Source organism: Peromyscus californicus, unplaced genomic scaffold, assembly GCF_007827085.1.
Source record: "Peromyscus californicus insignis strain IS unplaced genomic scaffold, ASM782708v3 Scaffold_10__1_contigs__length_136768540, whole genome shotgun sequence".
Taxonomy (NCBI): Eukaryota; Metazoa; Chordata; class Mammalia; order Rodentia; family Cricetidae; genus Peromyscus; species Peromyscus californicus.
This window is the reverse complement of record NW_026294391.1, coordinates 135209405-135228690: the sequence shown is the minus strand read 5'-3', so window position 1 is coordinate 135228690 and position 19286 is coordinate 135209405. Positions and strand designations below refer to the sequence as shown.

Sequence of the window (19286 nt, the reverse complement as noted above, 5' to 3'; positions counted from 1 at the left end):
CTAGCTTGGGAAGTTTCAGAAGGAAGCAAAGATTCTATCACGGCCATTTATGTGTTATTTTGAATTAAGAATCTGTAGTTCTGGTCATCTGGGGCTGAAGAATCAGGTGTGATGAACAAGAGACCAGCAGCATTGAAGTAAAACCTTTGCTTTACTGGGACAATTGATGCTGGTTAGCTGAAGTCAAGAAAGCAGCTGTGATTAAGAAGAGACCAGCATCACTGAGGTGAAATCTTCTAGACTCTAGAATCTAGCGTATATCCTCAGGGTCAGTACACAGAAGCTCTGCATCTCATGCTACCAGTCAAACTGGGTAATATGAAGGGATCATGGAAAGCAGCTAAGGCTTTGCACTATTTGAGAGGTCAAGAGAAGCTATTGGTGAAGGTGCATCCATCCTCAGTTCAGTAGACCCCAGCATATTAGAGATGCCAGTACCATGGGACAATCACCAAGGACAACAGTAGCTGTGGAGTGGAGCCAGCCTGAGGTTATGAGACTAGTTATGTGTGCTGTGAGTGGCAAAGCCAGAGTGAAGTATAGCTGCCCAAGCCCTTTGGAGCCCAGAGGATCATGAGCAGGTCCCAGACATCAAGCACTGCATTTTTTACACTGTTGGATTTTGTTTTTGCTTTGATTTATTGTGATTGTGCCATGGTTCTTCACTCTTAGAGTAAGAAAATATGTAACTTATTATTTTATAGGAGCCCAGTGAGAGAATTTAGACTTTTAAAGAGGCATTTTTTTAAAGAGTGGTGGAATGTTTTAAAGACTGAGGGACTTTTAAATTTATGGGGGGGGTTGTTTGTTTTTTGTTTATTAAGACAATGTTTCTCTGTCTTAATAGCTCTGGCTGTCCTGGAACTCACTCTGTAGACCAGGCTGGCCTCGAACTCAGAGATCCATCTACCTCCCAAGTGCTGGGATTAAAGGTGTGTGTCACCACACCCAGACTAAATTTATGTTTTATATTGTGATATTAACATGAATTGGAGGACAAACAAGAAGGAAAGGTTATGGTTTAATAGTGGTGTGTTTGTATGTCAAGTTGACAAGGGATTAATTGTGCTGGTTGGCTTTTGTCAACTTAATGCAAACTGGAAAGAATCTCAATTGAGGAATTGTCTCCAACAGATTGGCTTGAGTGGGGTTTTTCCTTGATTAATAATTGATGTGGGATGCCCAGCCTACAATGGGTGGTACAATCCCTGGACTAGTGGGCCTGGGCTGTATAAGAAAGCAAGTTGAGCAAGTCAGTAAGCATCATTCCCCTGTAGCCTATGCTTTAGTTTCTGCCTCCAGATTCCAGCCTTGACTTCTTTCCATGATGGACTATAAACTGTAAGCTTAAATAAACCCTTTCCTCCCCAACTTGTTTTTGGTCATGGTCTTTATTACAGCAATAGAAACCAAACTAAGACACTATAAAGCCTAATATATTTCCACGAAAATTCCAGCCTTAGATACCTCTCAATATATGCATTTCTGTGAAGTTTCTAGTTAGACCAGTGGGAAAGGTCACTGTTGGAGGGACAGGACACAGGGAGAGCAGCAGGAGGTACAGGGAACTTAACACAAACACCAAGAACCATCAATCTCCTGTAGTTACTACTGGTTGCTGCTAGTATATGCCTGCTCTGTGTGTGGCTGTGCTCCTGGCTGTGCTACACTCTTAGAGGCCCACCTGGTTGACTCATGGCAGCCAACCTTCAGCTTGCTGAACTCGCGCTGCAGCTGCTCCAGCTGCTCCTGCAAAAGCTCCTTCTTCTCCACCAGCTTTTCCCGGGCATGCCTCTCAGCTTGGAAGTCAGCCTTGTAGATATCCGCCTGGCAAATAGAACAAAGGTGTGCCAAGCACCCATCAGCTGCTCATCAGGCATTCTATGCCATTCCCCTGAGGAACAGAGTCCTGTCTTGTTGCCCAGGACCACATGATAGTACACACCAGGAACAGATACAAAAGCCTGTGATCCCAAGGGCACCAAGAGGTCAAGGACCAATGCAAAGGACTCAAGAAGACTAAAAGAGGCCAACAAAAAAATGATGCCAAAGAGGTGCACCAGACCCCATTGCCTGGGAGGGTGGGCCACTCATGTGGTAGGGCAGGCTGGAACAGAGCTCTCACCTGGGCTTTCAGAACTGGCACAGTCTCCATCACAATCTTGTGCTGTTCAGCCTCTTCTTTCAGTTTATCAATCAATTCCTGTTTGGCTACCAGGGCCTCCTCAGCTTGCTGAAGCTGTTGCCTCAGATCTTCCAGCTGCATGCCCTAGAGAAGGACAACGGGTGCTGGCAGAGTCTCTTGGCCTACAGTAGGGCCAAACCACCTCCCTGGCTGGCCACTGTTCTAAGAACTAAGAAGGAATAGCTGGAGCAAAGCCAGTCCTTTGGACTTCAGGGCAAATGACAAAGTCTCAATGTGTACAAAGAAAAGGCTACATCCTGCTGTGGCCCTATAGTACAGAAGAAATGCTGAGGTCTTTCTTAGGATATACAAAGATCTTAGGACTGATAGGAACTCTGAGGATATAGAAGGCACTGCCTCCTACTCTGTGTCATCCCCTTCAAAGAAGTTCCAGCTAGGCAGCCTTACTCTTAACTCTTCAAGAACAGGAGCCACCTTCCCTTCTGAGGCTTCCCGCTCACAGTGAGTAAGTACTACACACTAACCCTCTACATACTACAGACTCACCATACACCAGGCAAGGCTGCAACCCATGGGTCCTTCCACTCTGCCACTTGGTCAAAGGTCTGCTTATCACACACACACTATACACATGCACCCATGCTCTCAACCAAGAATTCCCTCCAGAGATTAAGCAGCCTTTTTTTTTTTTTTTTTTTTTTTTGGTTTTTTTGAGACAGGGATTCTCTGTGTAGTTTTGGTGCCTGTCCTGGATCTCACTCTGTAGACCAGACTGGCCTTAAACTCACAGAGATCCACCTGGCTCTGCCTCCAGAGTGCTGGGATTAAAGGTGTGCGCCACCACCGCCTGGCTAAGCAGCCACTTTTAAAAGATTTTCTTGGTCATGGTGGATGACCTTTTTGATGTGTTCTTGGATTCAGTTTGCCAGTATTTTATTGAGTATTTTTTCATCAATGTTCGTGAGTGAAATTGGTCTGTAATTTTCTTTGTTGGGTTTTTGTGTGGTTTGGATATCAGGGTGACTCACAGAAAGAATTCAGTAATGTTCCTTCTGTTTCTATTTTGTGTAATAACCCAGACTGAGAAAGACAACATAAACATATTATGTACTCACTCATAAGTGGACATTAGCTGCTAAAAAAGAATAACTATGTTACAACTCACAGACCCAGAGAGACTAAGTAACAAGGAGGGCTCATAGGGGGACACCCAGATCTCCCTAGGAAGGGAAACTAGAAGAGATTTTGAGAGTGGACTGAGGGCAGGTGGGGATGAAAACATGAGTGATCAGGTTGGGGGTGCAGCATGGAGGGGGAGAGTGCTGAGCGGGACTGCTGGGGGGGGCATTTTGGTGCCAGGTGGAAGCCTGGAGGAGGGAACTTTCCCAGGAGTCTATGGGGAGGACCCCAGCTTAAACTCCTAGCAATAGTGGTAAGTAGCCTGAACTAGCCTCTCCTGTGACCAGATTGGTGCCTGGCCCAATTGTCATCAGATAGGTGCCATCCAGCAACTGATGGAGGCAGATGCAGACCCACAGCCAAACATTAGGTGGAACTCGGGAATCCTACGGAAGAGGAGAAGAAATGGGGGTAGGAGCCAGAGGAGTCAAGGACACCATGGGAAGGCTCACCCAGTCAACTAAACTGGGCTCATAGAGACTGAACTGACAACCAGGGAGCCTGCATGAGACTGACCGAGGCACTCTGCACATATGTTACGATTGTGTAGCTTGGTCCTCTTGTGGGACTCCTGACAGCAGGAACAGGGGCTGTCTCTGACTTTTTTACTGACTTTTGGGACTCTACCTCTCATACTGCATTGCGTTGTCCAGCCTTAACACATGGGGAGGTGCTTAGTCTTACTGCAACTTGATATGCCATGTTTTATTGATACTCATGGGAGACCTGCCCTTTTCTGGATGGAGATGGAGGAGGAGGGGATTGGGGGGTGGGAGGGAGGGATTGGGGAAGGGACTGTGAGAAGATGGGGAGGAGGCTGTGGCCAGGATATAAAATAAATAGATGAATAGAAAAATAAAAATAATTAAACAAAAGATTTTCTTAATATGCATGCGTGTGTGTGTGTGTGTGTGTGTGTGTGTGTGTGTGTGTGTGTGTATGTGTGTGCGTGCGCCATATGCATATGGGTACCCACAGAAGTCAGAGATGGTATCAGATCTCCCCAAAACTGGAGTTGCAGGTGGCTGTTAGCTTCCTAATGTGGGTGCTGGGAACTGAACTTGGGTCCTCTGAAAAAACAAGTACTCTTAACCATTGAGCCATCTTTCCAATCCCTTAAAGCAGCCATTTTTATAATTCTTCATCATGTGACTAGTTTAATGCTTAATCCTTATAAATCTCTGGGTACATTGTGGTTGACAATGTCCTTCTTAAAATATGACCACTAACTTTGAGTAACTAAGCACAATTTTGTATTATCTTTTAAGTTCTTTTCTCAATTTTCTATTATTAATTATTTAAATTTTAGACAAAAATAAATTTTAGACAAATAAGAAAACATAGGTTCTTATTTTAAAATTAATATCTGAGTTAATTCATTTCATGAGGAATTTTTTATGCATAGAGGTCTTCATGTTTTTATTGTTTGAGCCCTCCCTTAATGTCTTTGCTAGGATAATAATGTTCAAATATTTTTAATCTACTTGTGCAACACTATAGTGTCTTTCAAAAGTTGTTCATACACTTTCTGAATTAAGGCCATATTTAAGTGCTAGAGGAGCTCACCTTTTACACAGAAGGTAAAAAAATTCATAGTCATAATTGCAGATGAAAAAAAATGTTTTCATGGGGATGTAGTAATCATTATGGCATAGGAAACATCCAGTTCATAGCCTAAAATTTTAAATACATACTTAGGGAGTGATCAGATTTTAATGACTAGTTTATCCACAATAACTTCCTATTCTGTTATAATAAAATAAATATATAAAAATATAAAATTTTGTTTAGTTAAACTCTGCAACTATAAGAATTATTTTTTACACAGCTGTATACACACACACACACACACACACACACACACACACACACACACACACACACGGAGTTTGATTTTGCTCAACTGCCTTTCCTTCTAGTTCTCCTAATTTTATTAATAGAAAAACAGACATACTGCCATTTTTGTGAATCCTTCAGACACTTATCTTGTGTACAGATCTTTATGGTAAACAATTTTAAGAAATTTAGTGAAAAGCCAGAAATGCCTTCAGAAATCAGTTTCTCTAGTCTGTTAATATCATTTGGCTTCCCACTGCTCTCTGGAGTTATTTATTCAATTGGGGGGCTGTTCAGGGTGTTGTTTTGTTTCAAGACAGGGTTTGTCTGTGTAGCCCTGGCTGTCCTGGAACTTGCTCTGTAGACCAGCTGCCCTCAAATGCACAGAGATCTGCCTGCTTCAGCCTCCTGAGTGCTGAGATTAAAGATGTGCACCACCACGCCCAGTATCAATATGTGGGCTTTTGATAACCTTGTTAAAATTTCTTATATGAGTACTAGGTTGTAAAGAATTATCAACATTATCCATTCTATTTATGAGAAAGAGAACAGATAACACACTTTATTATGGGAAAAATATGACCACTAGAATGCTGGTCATGGTAGCACACACCTGTTATCTCAGCACGTGGAAGATGGAGGCAAGAGGATCAGGAGTTCAAGCCCAGTCTCAGCCACTTAAGAGTTCAAGACCAGCCTGGGTTATACAAGACCCTATCATTAAAAAACTAAAAAAGAACAGGCTAGGGAGATAGTTCAGTCAGTAAAGTACTTGTGAGGACCTGAATTCAAGCCCCAGAACCAATGTAAGAAAAACAGCTGAACATGTATACCTCCTAAGGAATAACACCAATGATGTCCTCTGACTTCTACATACATTTATTTGTGCATATGCATATACACAAAGTAATCACTAAAAACTGTACCCAATTTAGGCCTGATGAGGATAAACTCAAAAAGAGCTCCAAATCACCCAGAAATGTTTCTAGGGGAAGAAAGAAAAGGCTGAAAAGATGGCTCAGCAGTTAAGAACACTTGTTGTTTTTGGAGAGGATCCAGGTTCAGTTCCCAGAACCCACATGGTGGTTCATGTTGTAGAATATTATTATAAGCTGGGTTACTTTTGTTTATGTAGCATTTGTTTAACTCTGTGAAGCTGTGTTACTTTGCCTGTCTAAAACATCTGATGGTCTAATAAAGAGCTGAATGGCCAATAGCTAGGCAGAAGAAAGGACAGGCAGGGCTGGCAGGCAGACAGAATAACTAGAATGAGAGATCTAGAAGAAAAGAGGAGGTCACCAGAGAAGGAGGAGGATCCAGGGGCCAGTCACCCAGCCACACAACCAGCTATGGAGTAAGAAAGAAAAAGTATACAAAAATAGAGAAAGGTAAAAGCCCAGAGGCAAAAGACAGATGGGCTAATTTAAAGTTAAGAAAAGCTGGCAAGAAACAAGCCAACGTAAGGCCAGGCATTCATAAGTAAGAATATGTCTCTGTGTGCATTTATTTGGGAGCTGGGTGTCAGGCCCCCCAAAAGAGTAAGAACAACAACATTTTTGCTCCCAACATGGGGCCGTATTTCCACATAGGGCTTAAGAAAGCTGAGAAAAAAAAGAGGATACGGCTTCTTTAAGAGTTTCTGCCTGCTGGTGAGCCCTTGAAAAGCCAGTATGTTAAATAGGAACAAAAATCTAAGTAAAAACGCCTGTGACAGCACAATCATTGGCATTTTAGAGCCCTAGGAAAGTTGAATGCAGTTCCTAGTCACCTACCTCTAACATGGCCGTGAGCTTGGCTTGGCGCTCATGAACTAACAAGCAGGTGGAGCCAGCCAATGAGCTGTGCAGAGAATCCAGATGTAGGTTAGCAGTTTAAAGGTTTGCTCACATGGTCAAAAAAGGCTAAAAGATACCCAGTAAAAGAGGTCCAGACAGAAAAAAACCTCTAAACAGGTTACAGTGTGTTTAACAATGTGCATAGGCTTAAGAAAAGAAAGGGGGTATATAACGCAGACTGTGGGAGGCCAGCTCCAAGATCTGCTCCAGGGCAAATAAAAAGAATGCCTCAGAGTAGCAAGGGCTTAGGAAACTTTTTTATCTGAGGGTATTTAGAGTAAGTTTCTATTTGACTAGTAAAATAGGGAAACACACATGCTTTCTGATGGTAACTTTCTCTTTTACTTCATCTTAAAAAATGGTCTCTGACTCTTTCTGTCTCCACACTGCTACATTCTATACATACAGCTACATATCTTTCTTTACATACATACGGCCATACATCTCTAGACACAGTTACATCTACTTTCACATGGCCACACACCTTTTACACACATTTCTCTTCTACATCTCTGTTTTATGGTGGCATCATCTTCTTTGCCTCCACACAGTTACAATTCTCCATACAGCCATAAATATGCATCTCATTTACATAGCTCTCTCACCATATAGCACTTTACACAGTTCCTTCACACTTTCATACAGCTCTTTACACAATTCCTGTATGTAGCAGCAGCTCTTTCACACAGCTTTCTCTCTCACACACTCACTCACACACACATGCTTCTTCTATATCATATATACATCATTCACTCACTCTTTGCTCACTCACTCTCTCATTCATTCATCCTCTCACATTTCTCTTACCTTGCCTAATGCTTCTTCTTCTTAATCTCTTACTCAGCATACATACACTTCACTCACATTCTGCATAGCTTCTTCGTCTACATTGCCACTGCCCCTCTCACAGTCAAACTTTGGATAATTATACGTTACATTTTCAGGGGTCCGACCCATTCTCATAACACATGATAAGTCACAGTTTTTCTCAGGCTAGTAAAGTCACAAAGACTGGCCAGTGAGTAAACACTTGGCCTTGCATGTAACTTTTTCCCAGACAGAGAATGACACTGAAATTCAGGACTTAACCATAACAATAGCAGGCTGAACCTTGAGTGGTAGGAGTACGTACAGAAAGAGAATTATTGCAGGGAGTTATATCTACCAAAATTGCTTCAGTTCTGACCTTGATTCATCAACAAACAATACCTGGGAACTTGTCTTTATGTATTTTATGCAGGGGCAGCTTAGTCTGTTTTGAATTTGTTCTGAAGATTAAATTAGCTGTCTCAGTGACTGAGAATACTGTTACTTTCCTGTGTCAGTTAAGAAAAATATTCTGGTATTAATTCTATTCATCAGAATTATACAGCTTAAGAAGAAATCATCTTCCTGACCATCCACAGCTAAATGTGTGCCCAAAGATGTAAAACACACTATCAATAGGCTGTGGAAGGAAACCCACAGCTGCTCTTTTTAGGGAGGTATAGTGGTGGCACCTGAGAAAGTTACAGGCAGAAAACAACTGGTTTCTACAGCCAGTGACCCCATGGCTTTGCCAGGTGGGGCTCCCCATCAGGGAGTCATATGTCTGGTGGGTCAACTTGTCAAACACTAGTTGTCACCTGCTGTATACTGTCATGGCCCTCAGCAGGTATAGTCATAGAAAAAATGAATAATTTAAAAATAGTCCTTAAATAAAAAAGTAAAATAATATAAAAAAGAATAAGTCACATAAGATGGGAAATACATAGGGAATCTGGATCCTATATGCTATTGTGTTCATTTTGAATTTTTTGAATGTTGATAAGCAAACAATAGCTGCTAAGAAGCATGGGATTGTGAACAGGACTCCAAAACTGAACCAACCTAGATACTTTAGGGCTATCTTAACTTTAAAAAAGTCAAAAAATGCCGGGCGGTGGTGGCGCACGCCTTTAATCCCAGCACTCGGGAGGCAGAGCCAGGCGGATCTCTGTGAGTTCGAGGCCAGCCTGGTCTCCAAAGCGAGTTCCAGGAAAGGCGCAAAGCTACACAGAGAAACCCTGTCTCGCAAAAAACCAAAAAAAAAAAAAAAAAAAAAAAAAAAAAAGTCAAAAAATGTATTTGTCAAACGGAAATCAAAAATGCTTTGGGAGTTTTGTTCCCACGAGACGAGAGGCTGTGGATTCCTTCAGGGTTAATATGGATCAGGTGTGATCAGGGGAGACCTCCTGAAACTTGACAGGTGATATCTATCAGCAAAGGTTATAGCTGGTCTTCCCAGGACTTGGCCATTATCTCAAATTTTCTCTCTGGGACCCTAAAGCTGCTTCATCCACAGACAGCAGGAAGCAGTTTAGAGAATACTATGCCCACATTCCCAAGAGATGAGGTGGGTGGTCTTTGGTTATTTGGTGGGTTATGAATGCCTGTTATCATTTAGAGAAATATAGTATATTGATACAAATTTAAAGTTATTTTTGTTACACTGTATTTATGTTTCTACTCTTGTTTAAAGGATTTTTGTATATTGATACAAATTTAAGGTTGTTTTTATTACAACATATTGTTTATATGTTTCTACTCTTGTTTGGGGTATTGTGCCCATGCAGTTCATTAAAAATGTAAGGTAAAGTTCAAGTTTTTGAAAGATATTATTATAAACTATTTAGGATAATCAAGAAACATAAGTTAATAGTTAGTCATCTGTAACAGTCAAATTTGTAGATGTAGGCATGTTTTCTAGATCATATAGAGGTATATTTTAGATAGATAAATGGTTTTCAAACACTTCAAAAACCTACAGAATATGGCGTTTAAAATGTTTTGTTAACCTATGGTTTTTCATGACAATGAGACACATCTGCTCCTGGCAGCACCAGAAATGATGAGCATTGAAGAAACTCCTTATGAGTTTGTTTTCATTGTGGCAAGCTTAGCCACTAGGCAAAGGAACTGCTCTTGCCTTTGACTGCTGACAATGTGCTGTGCAGACTGGACATGAAGGAAAAAGACTGTTGAACTCTGCCAAAACAAGGCAGGACAGTCCTTCAAAATTCCTACTTCACAGAAGAGTCTGCCACATATTCTGCAGGACACAGGAAAGCAACTGATGAAGTTTGCCAATACAAGGCAGGACAGTCCTTCAAAATTCCTGCTTCATTGAAAAGCCTTCCAGATACTCTAGGCCTGTAGGCTGAAGATGGATGCCCCAATGTTGCAGAGGAACTGTGGGTGACTGTCCAGGTGGCAAGATGTCTCTGTTGTGAGGTAATATTACATCCTTCTGGGTCTTTGATGGAGTTAAAGACTAAATAATTAATTTTGCATATGGACTAAATATTATAAATTCTTATTTGATAACTGTTTTGTTGTATATAGTTCTACTATGTTAAAGTTAAAACCTTTCTTATTTGGACAAAAAGGAGGAGGTTCACAACCATCCATAACTCTAGTTCTAAAGGATCCATCATTCTGTGTTCCACAGGCTCTATGCACACACATAGTACACATACATATATGAAAGCAAAATATTTCTATACATAAAATAAATAAATATAAAAAATGTTTTTAGAGAAAAAGAAATGTTTCTGGGACTTCCCCTGGCTCTGAGCATGAAGGAATAACCATGCAGAAAAACAGCCTCATCCCATAGAGCAAGTATCTAAAGGTCTTAGACACAGATACCCAGGAGATGTCCTGTGGATGCATTCCCATCTTCTTGTAGCCATCTCTAAACTGTCAGAGCTGCAGCCCCAATGAAGGTGTCAGGCAACTTGAAAGTTCCTTCCAAAAGTTAGATGTGCTCAATCTCAAAGGCCCCATTACCCACTTCAGGTACACTGGGGGAAGAGTGGAAAAGCCTTTCCCTGGACAGCCCAGGGCAGCCATACTTACTAGCTTGAGTTCTCTACTCACCTTGCTGCTCTTGATGTGGCTGTCATAGTCTTGAAAGAGCTGGTGATAGGCTGCCTGCAACTGAGCCAGCTTCCGCCTGTGCAAAAGGAGCTGTCACTGGAGAACTGCTTTGTCCCAGTATAGTCACAGCTTGCCTGGTACAGCTTCACCCTCTTCCTTCTTATCCCATAAAAGACCTGAAATGTGGGCTTCCTGGATTATATGTGGGCTCCTGAAGCCATCAATTCTAAGGCAGGCTTTGCTGACTGCAAGGATACAAAGCAACTGATTTGGCTGCTACATAGTTCATGTTTTCCTTAAAGTCAACATCTTGGGATGTTTCTAACAAGGGCTAGGGTACAACTCAGGAGTAGAACCTTTGGCTAGTGTGCTTGAGGCCCAACATTCCATCTCTAGCACCAAAAAGAAAATAAATAGGTGAAATGTTTGTGATAAAATGGCACCTGACTGCACTCTGCACAAAACAAAGAGGCAGGGAAATTGTTCTAAATTAAACTCAAAAGGATGCTGAACCAGATGCCAATAGCATGTTTAGAGCCTGTGCAGGCATTGTGGGCCCAGATGAGTCTTTAGGGCCAGCTTGAAGGCACCATGACTCCTTGCTTTCCTTACACCAAGAGCATATTTCAACTGTGGTGAAAAGAACCCATGTAGAACACATAATAAACTATGAATGTGAATAGAAAATATTTCTGTTTACATATAATAGTTGACTGTGTCATTATCAAGGCAAAGGGAGAAAGTCAGCTTTCTTTAAACAGCCAGTCCCTACCAGGACTTCCCAGAAGGCAGAAAGCACCATGGGTGATCTGGGATCTCTTGGTACCAACCCTCCCAGCCACTCACTTCTCCTCTGAAGCAGCCTGGCGCTCCATTCGCAGGGCAGCCTCCACACTCTGGTTCTGCATGCGCAGCTGGTCCACCTGCACGCTGTGCTGCTGCTGCAGCACCTCCCGCTCACTCTCCAGCTGTCTAACCTGCTCACTAACTGCTCGCATCCTGACATGCAACAAAAAAGAACACACTGAGGGAGCTGGAGCAAGGCAGCCTGGGGAAGGGGTCAGGTCCTGAATAGTCTGTGTCTGAGAGCTGATTCTGGTGGCAAAGTAAAGGTATCATGGCCAAAAGATGGAAAATAAGAAGCATCTCCTGGAACTGGCCCTGAGGTCATTCATAAGAGTGGGAGAGCTGTGCCTGCCCCTCACCAGCTGCAACACTTGGGAGAGCAGACTCTGCATCTTACCTGGGTAACACAATAGAGCCAATCTTGTTGGCAAATGTGTGAGTGAGCCAACCCAACATTGTAAGCGTGGGAGAGCTGTCCCCACTACTCACCTGTCATGGGGTAGTGTGGGTGGGGGAGAGATGCAACTCCCTTACCCCTCACCCCTTAGTGTCTGCAACAGACTAGCAAGCTGGCCCTCCCCCTTATCAGCTGCAGCACTCAGGAAACAGACCCTGCCCCTTGCCTAGGCAGCACAGCAAAGCTCCCTGGTAGTCGGAGGTTAGGGTAACCCAGCCCTGATGTGACAAGCAAAGGGGATCTGCCCCCATTATTCATCTGGCATGTGGTAGCCCTACCTCCTGCCTGTCAACACCTGTGACATGTGGAGGAGCTGGCCCTGGGATCATAAGAGCAGGAGGGCTGTCCCTACCCCTCACCAGCTGCAGTACTCAGGAGAGTGGCCTCTGTACCTCACCTGGGCAACACAACAGAGCTGGCCCTAATGGTGCCAATGTGGGAGAGCTGCCCCTGAGGGTGTGAAAGCAGGAGAACTGGCCCTACCCTTCACTCATTGCTGCAAGAGGTGAATTAGCTGGGGCAGTGCTGGAGAGCTCACCCTGGTGGTGAGGACAGGGGAGAACTGGCTGGTGGACCAACCCTACAGCTGTCCAGGCCCAGATCCAGGGTTGTAACTAGGCCCGCCCCAATACCCATCCCATCTATGATCTGATGGAGCATGTGAAGGGACCTGCCACACAGACCCATAGCTGCAGAATCTCCATGACATAGGGCAACAACAGGAAGAGTCCTAGTGAGGGCCCAGCATTGATAGTGTAGGAGAAATCAGAGGCCTCGAACCAGACCAGTTGGCAAGAAGTAGACTAGGAAAAGGATTAGGTACCTGCATCCTAAGCTGCTGCTGGACCAGATAGGAGGAGTCCCTGAGGGAAGGTGCTAAAGCAGTCTGGGTAAAGGGATATCAAGAGACTATTCTAGAAGCTGCAGGGAAGACTACAATCTGAGCTCACTAGCACTGACCTCAGGGATAGGCAGGAACTACTGTGCTACTTACAACTCAGCTGGAGTCCCAGGCACCCTCTTTGGAGGCTCAGGTTCCATACCTGGGTTATAAAGCCTCATGGATAGGATATGGCATCGAAGTCTCAGAGAATTCATCTCGCCCTATACACTCTCAGTGTAAAAGCTTAAGTTATCTCACCTATATCACTCATGGCCCCCATATCTTCTGATCCTGGCCCACAGTACCCCACAGCTTCCCTTAAATCCCAGTACCCAGGCACTAGCTTCATCACCCTGGTACCTCCCTGTGTGCCCTTTACAAAAGCAATGATGGACATTTCCATGGGTCTCTGAGGGAGCCTCTAACTGTAGGTTACCCCAACTTTGCCAAGGCAGATCTAGACTACTGGGCCTGCTCCCCTTTGGCCTTTGCTCACACTGCCCCTCCTCATCCACCATCAGCAGTGGTCTCTGAGCCCAAGTCAAAACTCTCCTCCCTCTCACAGGACAGAAACCCCAACCCATAAATCCACAAACATAATGACTACCTACTGTACTGCAAGGGCCAAGGCTACCCTTCACCAACTATCTGGAGGACAGCAACAAGGCAGTAAGACAGGCACAAAAGTACCCATGCCTGTGACCCAATGGTCCCACATGTCAACCCAATCCCCTTGGCAAGGCTTAAGGCCACTAGTTGGCAAAGGCAATCAAACACTCACTTTTCTTTCAGGAGTCAGAAATGTTGGTACATGCCTGGCAGTGGATGCCAACGTGACCAACTCCCAACAGAAACATGGTATTCAGAGTCTCTAGAGAGAAACAGTTCATGACGGCTCTGTGCTTTTAGGGGTGGCTATGGAATGTATCCAGTCTTCTTCACCTAGGACTTTCTGCCTTCATGGAGACCCACTGCATGCCTTTCCCATGATGAACTTCAGTCTGGATAGTGAGATCTTGAGTGTGGTCTTAGGAGGCCCTGCAATACTTCCTAAAGAATAAACTGAACCCTAGTGTAATGGTTTGAATGAAAATGGCCCCCATAGGCTCATATGGAGTGGCATTATTTGAAAAGATTAGGACATGTGGCCTTGTTGGAGTAGGCGTGGCCTTGTTGGAGGAAGTATGTCACTAGGGGTGAGCTTTGAGGTTTCAGAAGCCCAAGCCATACCCAGTGGCTCGCTATCTCTTCCTGCTGCCTGCTGATTCAGATATAGAACTCTCAGCTCCTTCTCCAGTACCATGTCTGCCTGCATGCTGCCATGCCTCATGCCATGATGATAATGGACTAAACCTCTGACTGTAAGCTAACCCCAATTAAATGTTTTCCTTATAAGAGTTGCCATGGTCATGGTGTCTCTTCACAGCAAGAGAAACCCTAAGACACCCAGTAAAGGGCAAAAGTGTAACTAGATTCCTGGATATCTGGCCAGGGCTCTCCCAAGGCATCCGTGAGGGTCCAGGGAATTTAAGACTGTCAGTCTTTCCTCTCAGAAGGGAGCGGAACTCCTAGGGGCTTCTACATTTGCCTCATTGAAAACCCTGGAAAGGGCCTCCTGAGCTAGTTTCCCCTCCCCACTCACCTTCCCTCTAAAGTTTGTCGTTCTTTGGTGGCAGCCTCCAAGCGACTCTGGCTCTCCCGGAGTTCCCCCAGCAATGATGTTACCTGGGCTTTCACAGAGGCCTTGTCCTCAGCCATCTGCTGCAAAAGAAAAGGTCATTTCCTATCAGTACTACTTTCTCCCATGATGCTCACTTTTGGCATTCACAATACCTGAGGCAGCCTGCAAGCAGCTGATGTACCAAGGGCTTCTCCTGCCCCTCAGCACTCATAAACCTAGGTACATTAGAGCCTTATTAGCCCAGTGGCTATCTGTCCTCCCCTAGTCACCAACCTCAGTCTCTTTGAAACGCTGTAAAAGAAGACCAGACTCAAATACAGCAACAAAAATAAACAACCTAGTCCATATAAACAACAGGTGAAAAGTTTCAAAAAATGAGAGAAGACACTGAATTTTTTTAAATAGTGAGAGCTGAACCAGCAAGAAGACTCATGGGGTAAAGGTACTTGCCACCAAGGCCGATGACCTGATTTTGACCTTCAAAACATACATGGTGGAAGGAGAGAATCAACTCCCACAAGCTGTCCTGAGTGCTGGGATTAAACCATACTCTAAGATCAGCTAAACTTTAAGGTTGACCAAACTTTAACATGCCTTCAAACAGTTTAAGATCACATTTCTGGAATGTCCCAGGCCCCTTCCTGGTTCCTACTTGCAAATGCTCAGAGCTGTTAAGGAACTGACTATTCTGGCCAACACTTGACATAGGCTGGAAGGCTAATAAGTACTACCAGCCATGACTCCTTCCTCTATCCCTATCAAAGTCCACATATTTTCTATGATTCTAACCCTGTCTCAAAAACCTGAATGCTACTCCTTTGAAATGGAATCATCAGAAAGGATAGGACTCAGACTCCTAGTGTTCTGGTATGGTAAAAATCTACATTTGATTTGTATAAGCTTGTAAATACACTAGCCTCATCACATTGACACTAATACCCTTCGTCATTCACTTGAGCTCCTTCCCCTGCCCAAATCCTTCATTCTGTTTCTATCTCTATTTCTGTCTTTATCTTACTTTTTGAAGTATTGGAAACTGAACTCCAGGCCTTACACATGCAAAGTATATACTCTTATTACTGAACCACAGTCTGGCCCCTATTCTCATTTTATAATTCCTAGTCATTGGGTAGAAAGATGGCTCAGTGGTTAAGAGTACTTGCTGCTCTTTAGAAGATCAGAGTTCAGTTCCTAGCACCACGACCGTCTAGTAGCTTACAGCCATCTGGAATTCCAGTTCAAGGGGATTTGACACTCTCTTCTGGCCTCCAAAGGCACCTGCACACATTACATACACAGACACAGACACAAACATCCAAACATATAAATAAAAATAAATCTTAAAAAAAGGATAAAATACCCAGTCACCTCTGCTGATCACCAGAGCTCAGCTAGCTCTTTCACTCTCATTGTCATCAGTTACTGAACAAAATCTGTTTCCATGGCTTTAACAACTGTTCACCTTTATGTTTCATGTTGGTACCCTTATAAAAAGAGAGGAGGGTTGTGAGGCAGCTCAGCAGGTCTCAGCAGGTAAAGATGCCTGCCATGAAGCCTGACAACCTGAGTTCAATACCTGGAACTTACATGGTAGAAAGAGAGAAGTGGTTCCTGCAAGTTGTCCTCTGACCTACATGTGCACACCATGGCATATACATGCCCACATGTATGAGTGCATGCACAGACACAGACACCATACAAAATAAAATGTAATTAAAAAATTTTAAGAAAAGACAGAGAGAAAAGGCCATGTGACAAGAGAGCTGGGGAGCACCAAGGATTGCCAAGACTGATAATATACTTGGAGAAGTACCTGGAATAGACCTTGTGAGGAACCCACCTGCCCATACCTCCATCTTATAGACTTCTGACTTCCAAAACTAGGGACAATCTCTGTTGTCTAAGCCCCCAGTATGTGGTACCTTGTTGCCATCTCCCCAGATAGGAACCAAATGCTTTCCCTAGGTACTCCCAGCAGCACTGTGAACTTAGCCCTACACTGTAAAACCCGACTGTGGCAGGTCCTCCCTATCCTTTCTCTCCAGGTCAGCCCTCCCAGATGGTACAATCCCTGCTCAACTACTGTCACTGGGGTCCTGAAACCCACCAGTCCAAAAAGGCCCTGAAATACCCTATTACCCCATACTAAGCAAACCATCCTTTGGGGACAGTGCAATACAGGGGCAACTTACAAGGCCTGGGACCACATATTTTCTCCAAATGCTCCTGGGGATCATCTCTGAGCCCCCTGGGAAATCCTGCCTGATAAGAGTACCTTGGTTTATCAGGGGTTTAGGGTCCTACCAGACTGTCTGGGCTAATGACAGGGTATAAGTGAGGGCCTTGGAGCACATGGTATGGTGCCAGCTGGACCTCAGGGTGGCTAGGGCCTAAGCAAGCTGGGTCAGGTACCCAAGCACTCCAAGCCTTCATAAGTGAGCCCAGTAAAAACCCTGGATCCCAAGACATAGGTATGCTTCCTGGGTGACATTGCTCCATGCACACTGTCCCCATGGCTCACAGCAAAAGCACTGTTCCCTGAGAAGCTCACATGTGGCCACTCCTGGCTCCTGCCCGACATGCCTTGTACCTTGGACCCTTTCACTGTAATAAACTAACAGTGAGTGTGATGGCTTCTCTTGGTTTTGAAAGTACTCCTAGCAATCAAGCCAGAAGAGGTCCTGGGGGAGCCCCAACAACATGCTTCCTATGGGAACATGAATGTCATTATGGTCTTCAAACACAGATAGGACAGAAGGGCTGCCCACCCACCAGCTACCTGTTGGCATTTCTTCAAGTGCTCCAAATCCTTTAAGGCCTGTTCCCTCTGCCTCTGCAGGTCAAGCTTGTCCAAGCTCAGTCTCTCCACCAGCTTCCTGGCTTCCTGGAATTTGCACATGAGGAACTCCTTCTCTTCTCGCTGGCTGACCTGGAAATGGAGCAGCTCCTCACAGCGTTCCCTCAGCATCTGATTGTTCTGCCGGATGGCATCTGGGGACAGGGAAGACAGCAAAGGAGATGTGGGTCCTGACAGCCAGGCACCCCTGTAATACTAGGTAGCCTTTCTCAAAGAAGTCAAACCAATTCCCAGCCAATTCCACTGATGATATGCCCCCAAGTGTCTGCAATGCATTACTAAACACATCATCCTCACTTGAAGGGATACATCAAATGCAACTTTCTTTTTAAATGCTTCATTTATATTCTGGTCCATTGGAGGTATCCCTACCTGGAGCACTCAGTTCCACTCCTCCCAGGCCTGTATGAGTATCTTCAGGATCAGGGGACCCTAAACATGCCTGCAGACTTGGGGAGGCAGGAGACAGTCCCCAAGGCAAATTTCACTGTGTAGTTTCTGGCTACAGCCTAGGAGCCCAGAAGGTGCAGACAGGACAAGCTAATAATATCTCTGAGTTTCGTGTTCAGCTGTATATTCAAAAACTGTTAACACCCACCTTACAAAATGAGGGTGACATGAGAAAGGAGACAGGGTGCCAGTACAGTAGATACACTCAGACCTCTTCTCACCAGACCTGACCATGCCCTTCTAAGAGCAGGCCACACTACATCTTAGGAAAAAACTCTCTCTCCCCCAAGGAAAACAATATTCCCTCTCACCTAAAAGCTTGCTGTGTCTTGAGAAAGATCAAGCCTACTCCCATTGATCCCTATAGCCCACTTTTCCCCCTACCCACCATGGCTTCTCAGCTTGTCCTCTTTCCCCTTCTCCTTTCCCTTCCCTGGTGCTGGCCCTGAACCACATCATTTCCTATATGTGAATCTTCACAGAGAACTCCACCTGAAACCAAGTTTGAAATAAATGCTGGCTGGTTCTTAGGCACATCATGACCTTAAACCCTACCAATAATGATGTGCAGGTGAAAATAAGTTTTGTCCTTAGTGTGCCAGGCCCCTCCTGATATTTTACTCCATGCCTCCCTCACACTGCAATCTTCACCTCGGAGCTCTTGGTTCTCTTCCAGGCAGCGCTGGAGTGTCTCAGGAGTACCCTGCTCTGAAGGCAAATGTAACATTGCTGGCTTCCCCAGAGAAGATTCTTCACCCTGCATGTCCTGATCCTCTGCTGGGCCACCACTGGGCTGCACCATCTCACTCAACTGATTCTTCCAGAGGTGCCTGCTCATCCAACAAGACAGTATCTAGAAGAAAAAGACAGTAAGAGGGCATGACACAGAGCAGAGTTCTGTCAACCAGCATAAGCGGTTCAATCTATACAAAAGCCCTAGACTTCCATTCACAGCAAAAGGCTAGACATTTTATCTGGTGGGACCAGATACAAAAGTGGAGTTTGGGTCTAAGACGTAGCAAATATTCCTGTTCCAAAGAGAGAGAATTATTTGTGGAAGGAAAGGGCAGTGTACTGGGAGTTCTATCTCCTCCATAAACCTTCAAGTAGAAGTAGAGGGTCCCAGCCCCTCACTTAATGTAGTAGAATCGTTGACATAGCCATGTCCTAATCCCTGCAACTCAAAGACCTCTTCTCACCAGAGCTGGCCACACCT

At 44.4% G+C, this 19286-nt stretch overlaps 1 protein-coding gene across 10 annotated transcripts in view; it reads right to left on the bottom strand.

Annotated features, from left to right (window-relative positions):
• The window catches only part of Ikbkg (inhibitor of nuclear factor kappa B kinase regulatory subunit gamma), a 32287-nt gene that overhangs the window by 7853 nt on the left and 5148 nt on the right, over nt 1-19286 (bottom strand). For 7 of the 10 annotated variants that reach the window (XM_052742756.1, XM_052742760.1, XM_052742747.1 and 4 more), the window contains 7 exons: nt 18722-18923; nt 17543-17754; nt 14725-14843; nt 11743-11895; nt 10897-10972; nt 2126-2269; nt 1685-1827 (listed from right to left, as the gene is read on the bottom strand). In XM_052742756.1, coding sequence (XP_052598716.1) covers nt 1685-1827; nt 2126-2269; nt 10897-10972; nt 11743-11895; nt 14725-14843; nt 17543-17754; nt 18722-18908 — 1034 coding nt within the window. In that variant the 5' untranslated portion in view covers nt 18909-18923. The remainder of the gene's footprint in view (nt 1-1684; nt 1828-2125; nt 2270-10896; nt 10973-11742; nt 11896-14724; nt 14844-17542; nt 17755-18721; nt 18924-19286) is intronic. The other 3 variants (XM_052742735.1, XM_052742744.1, XM_052742742.1) reach the window with 3 other exon arrangements.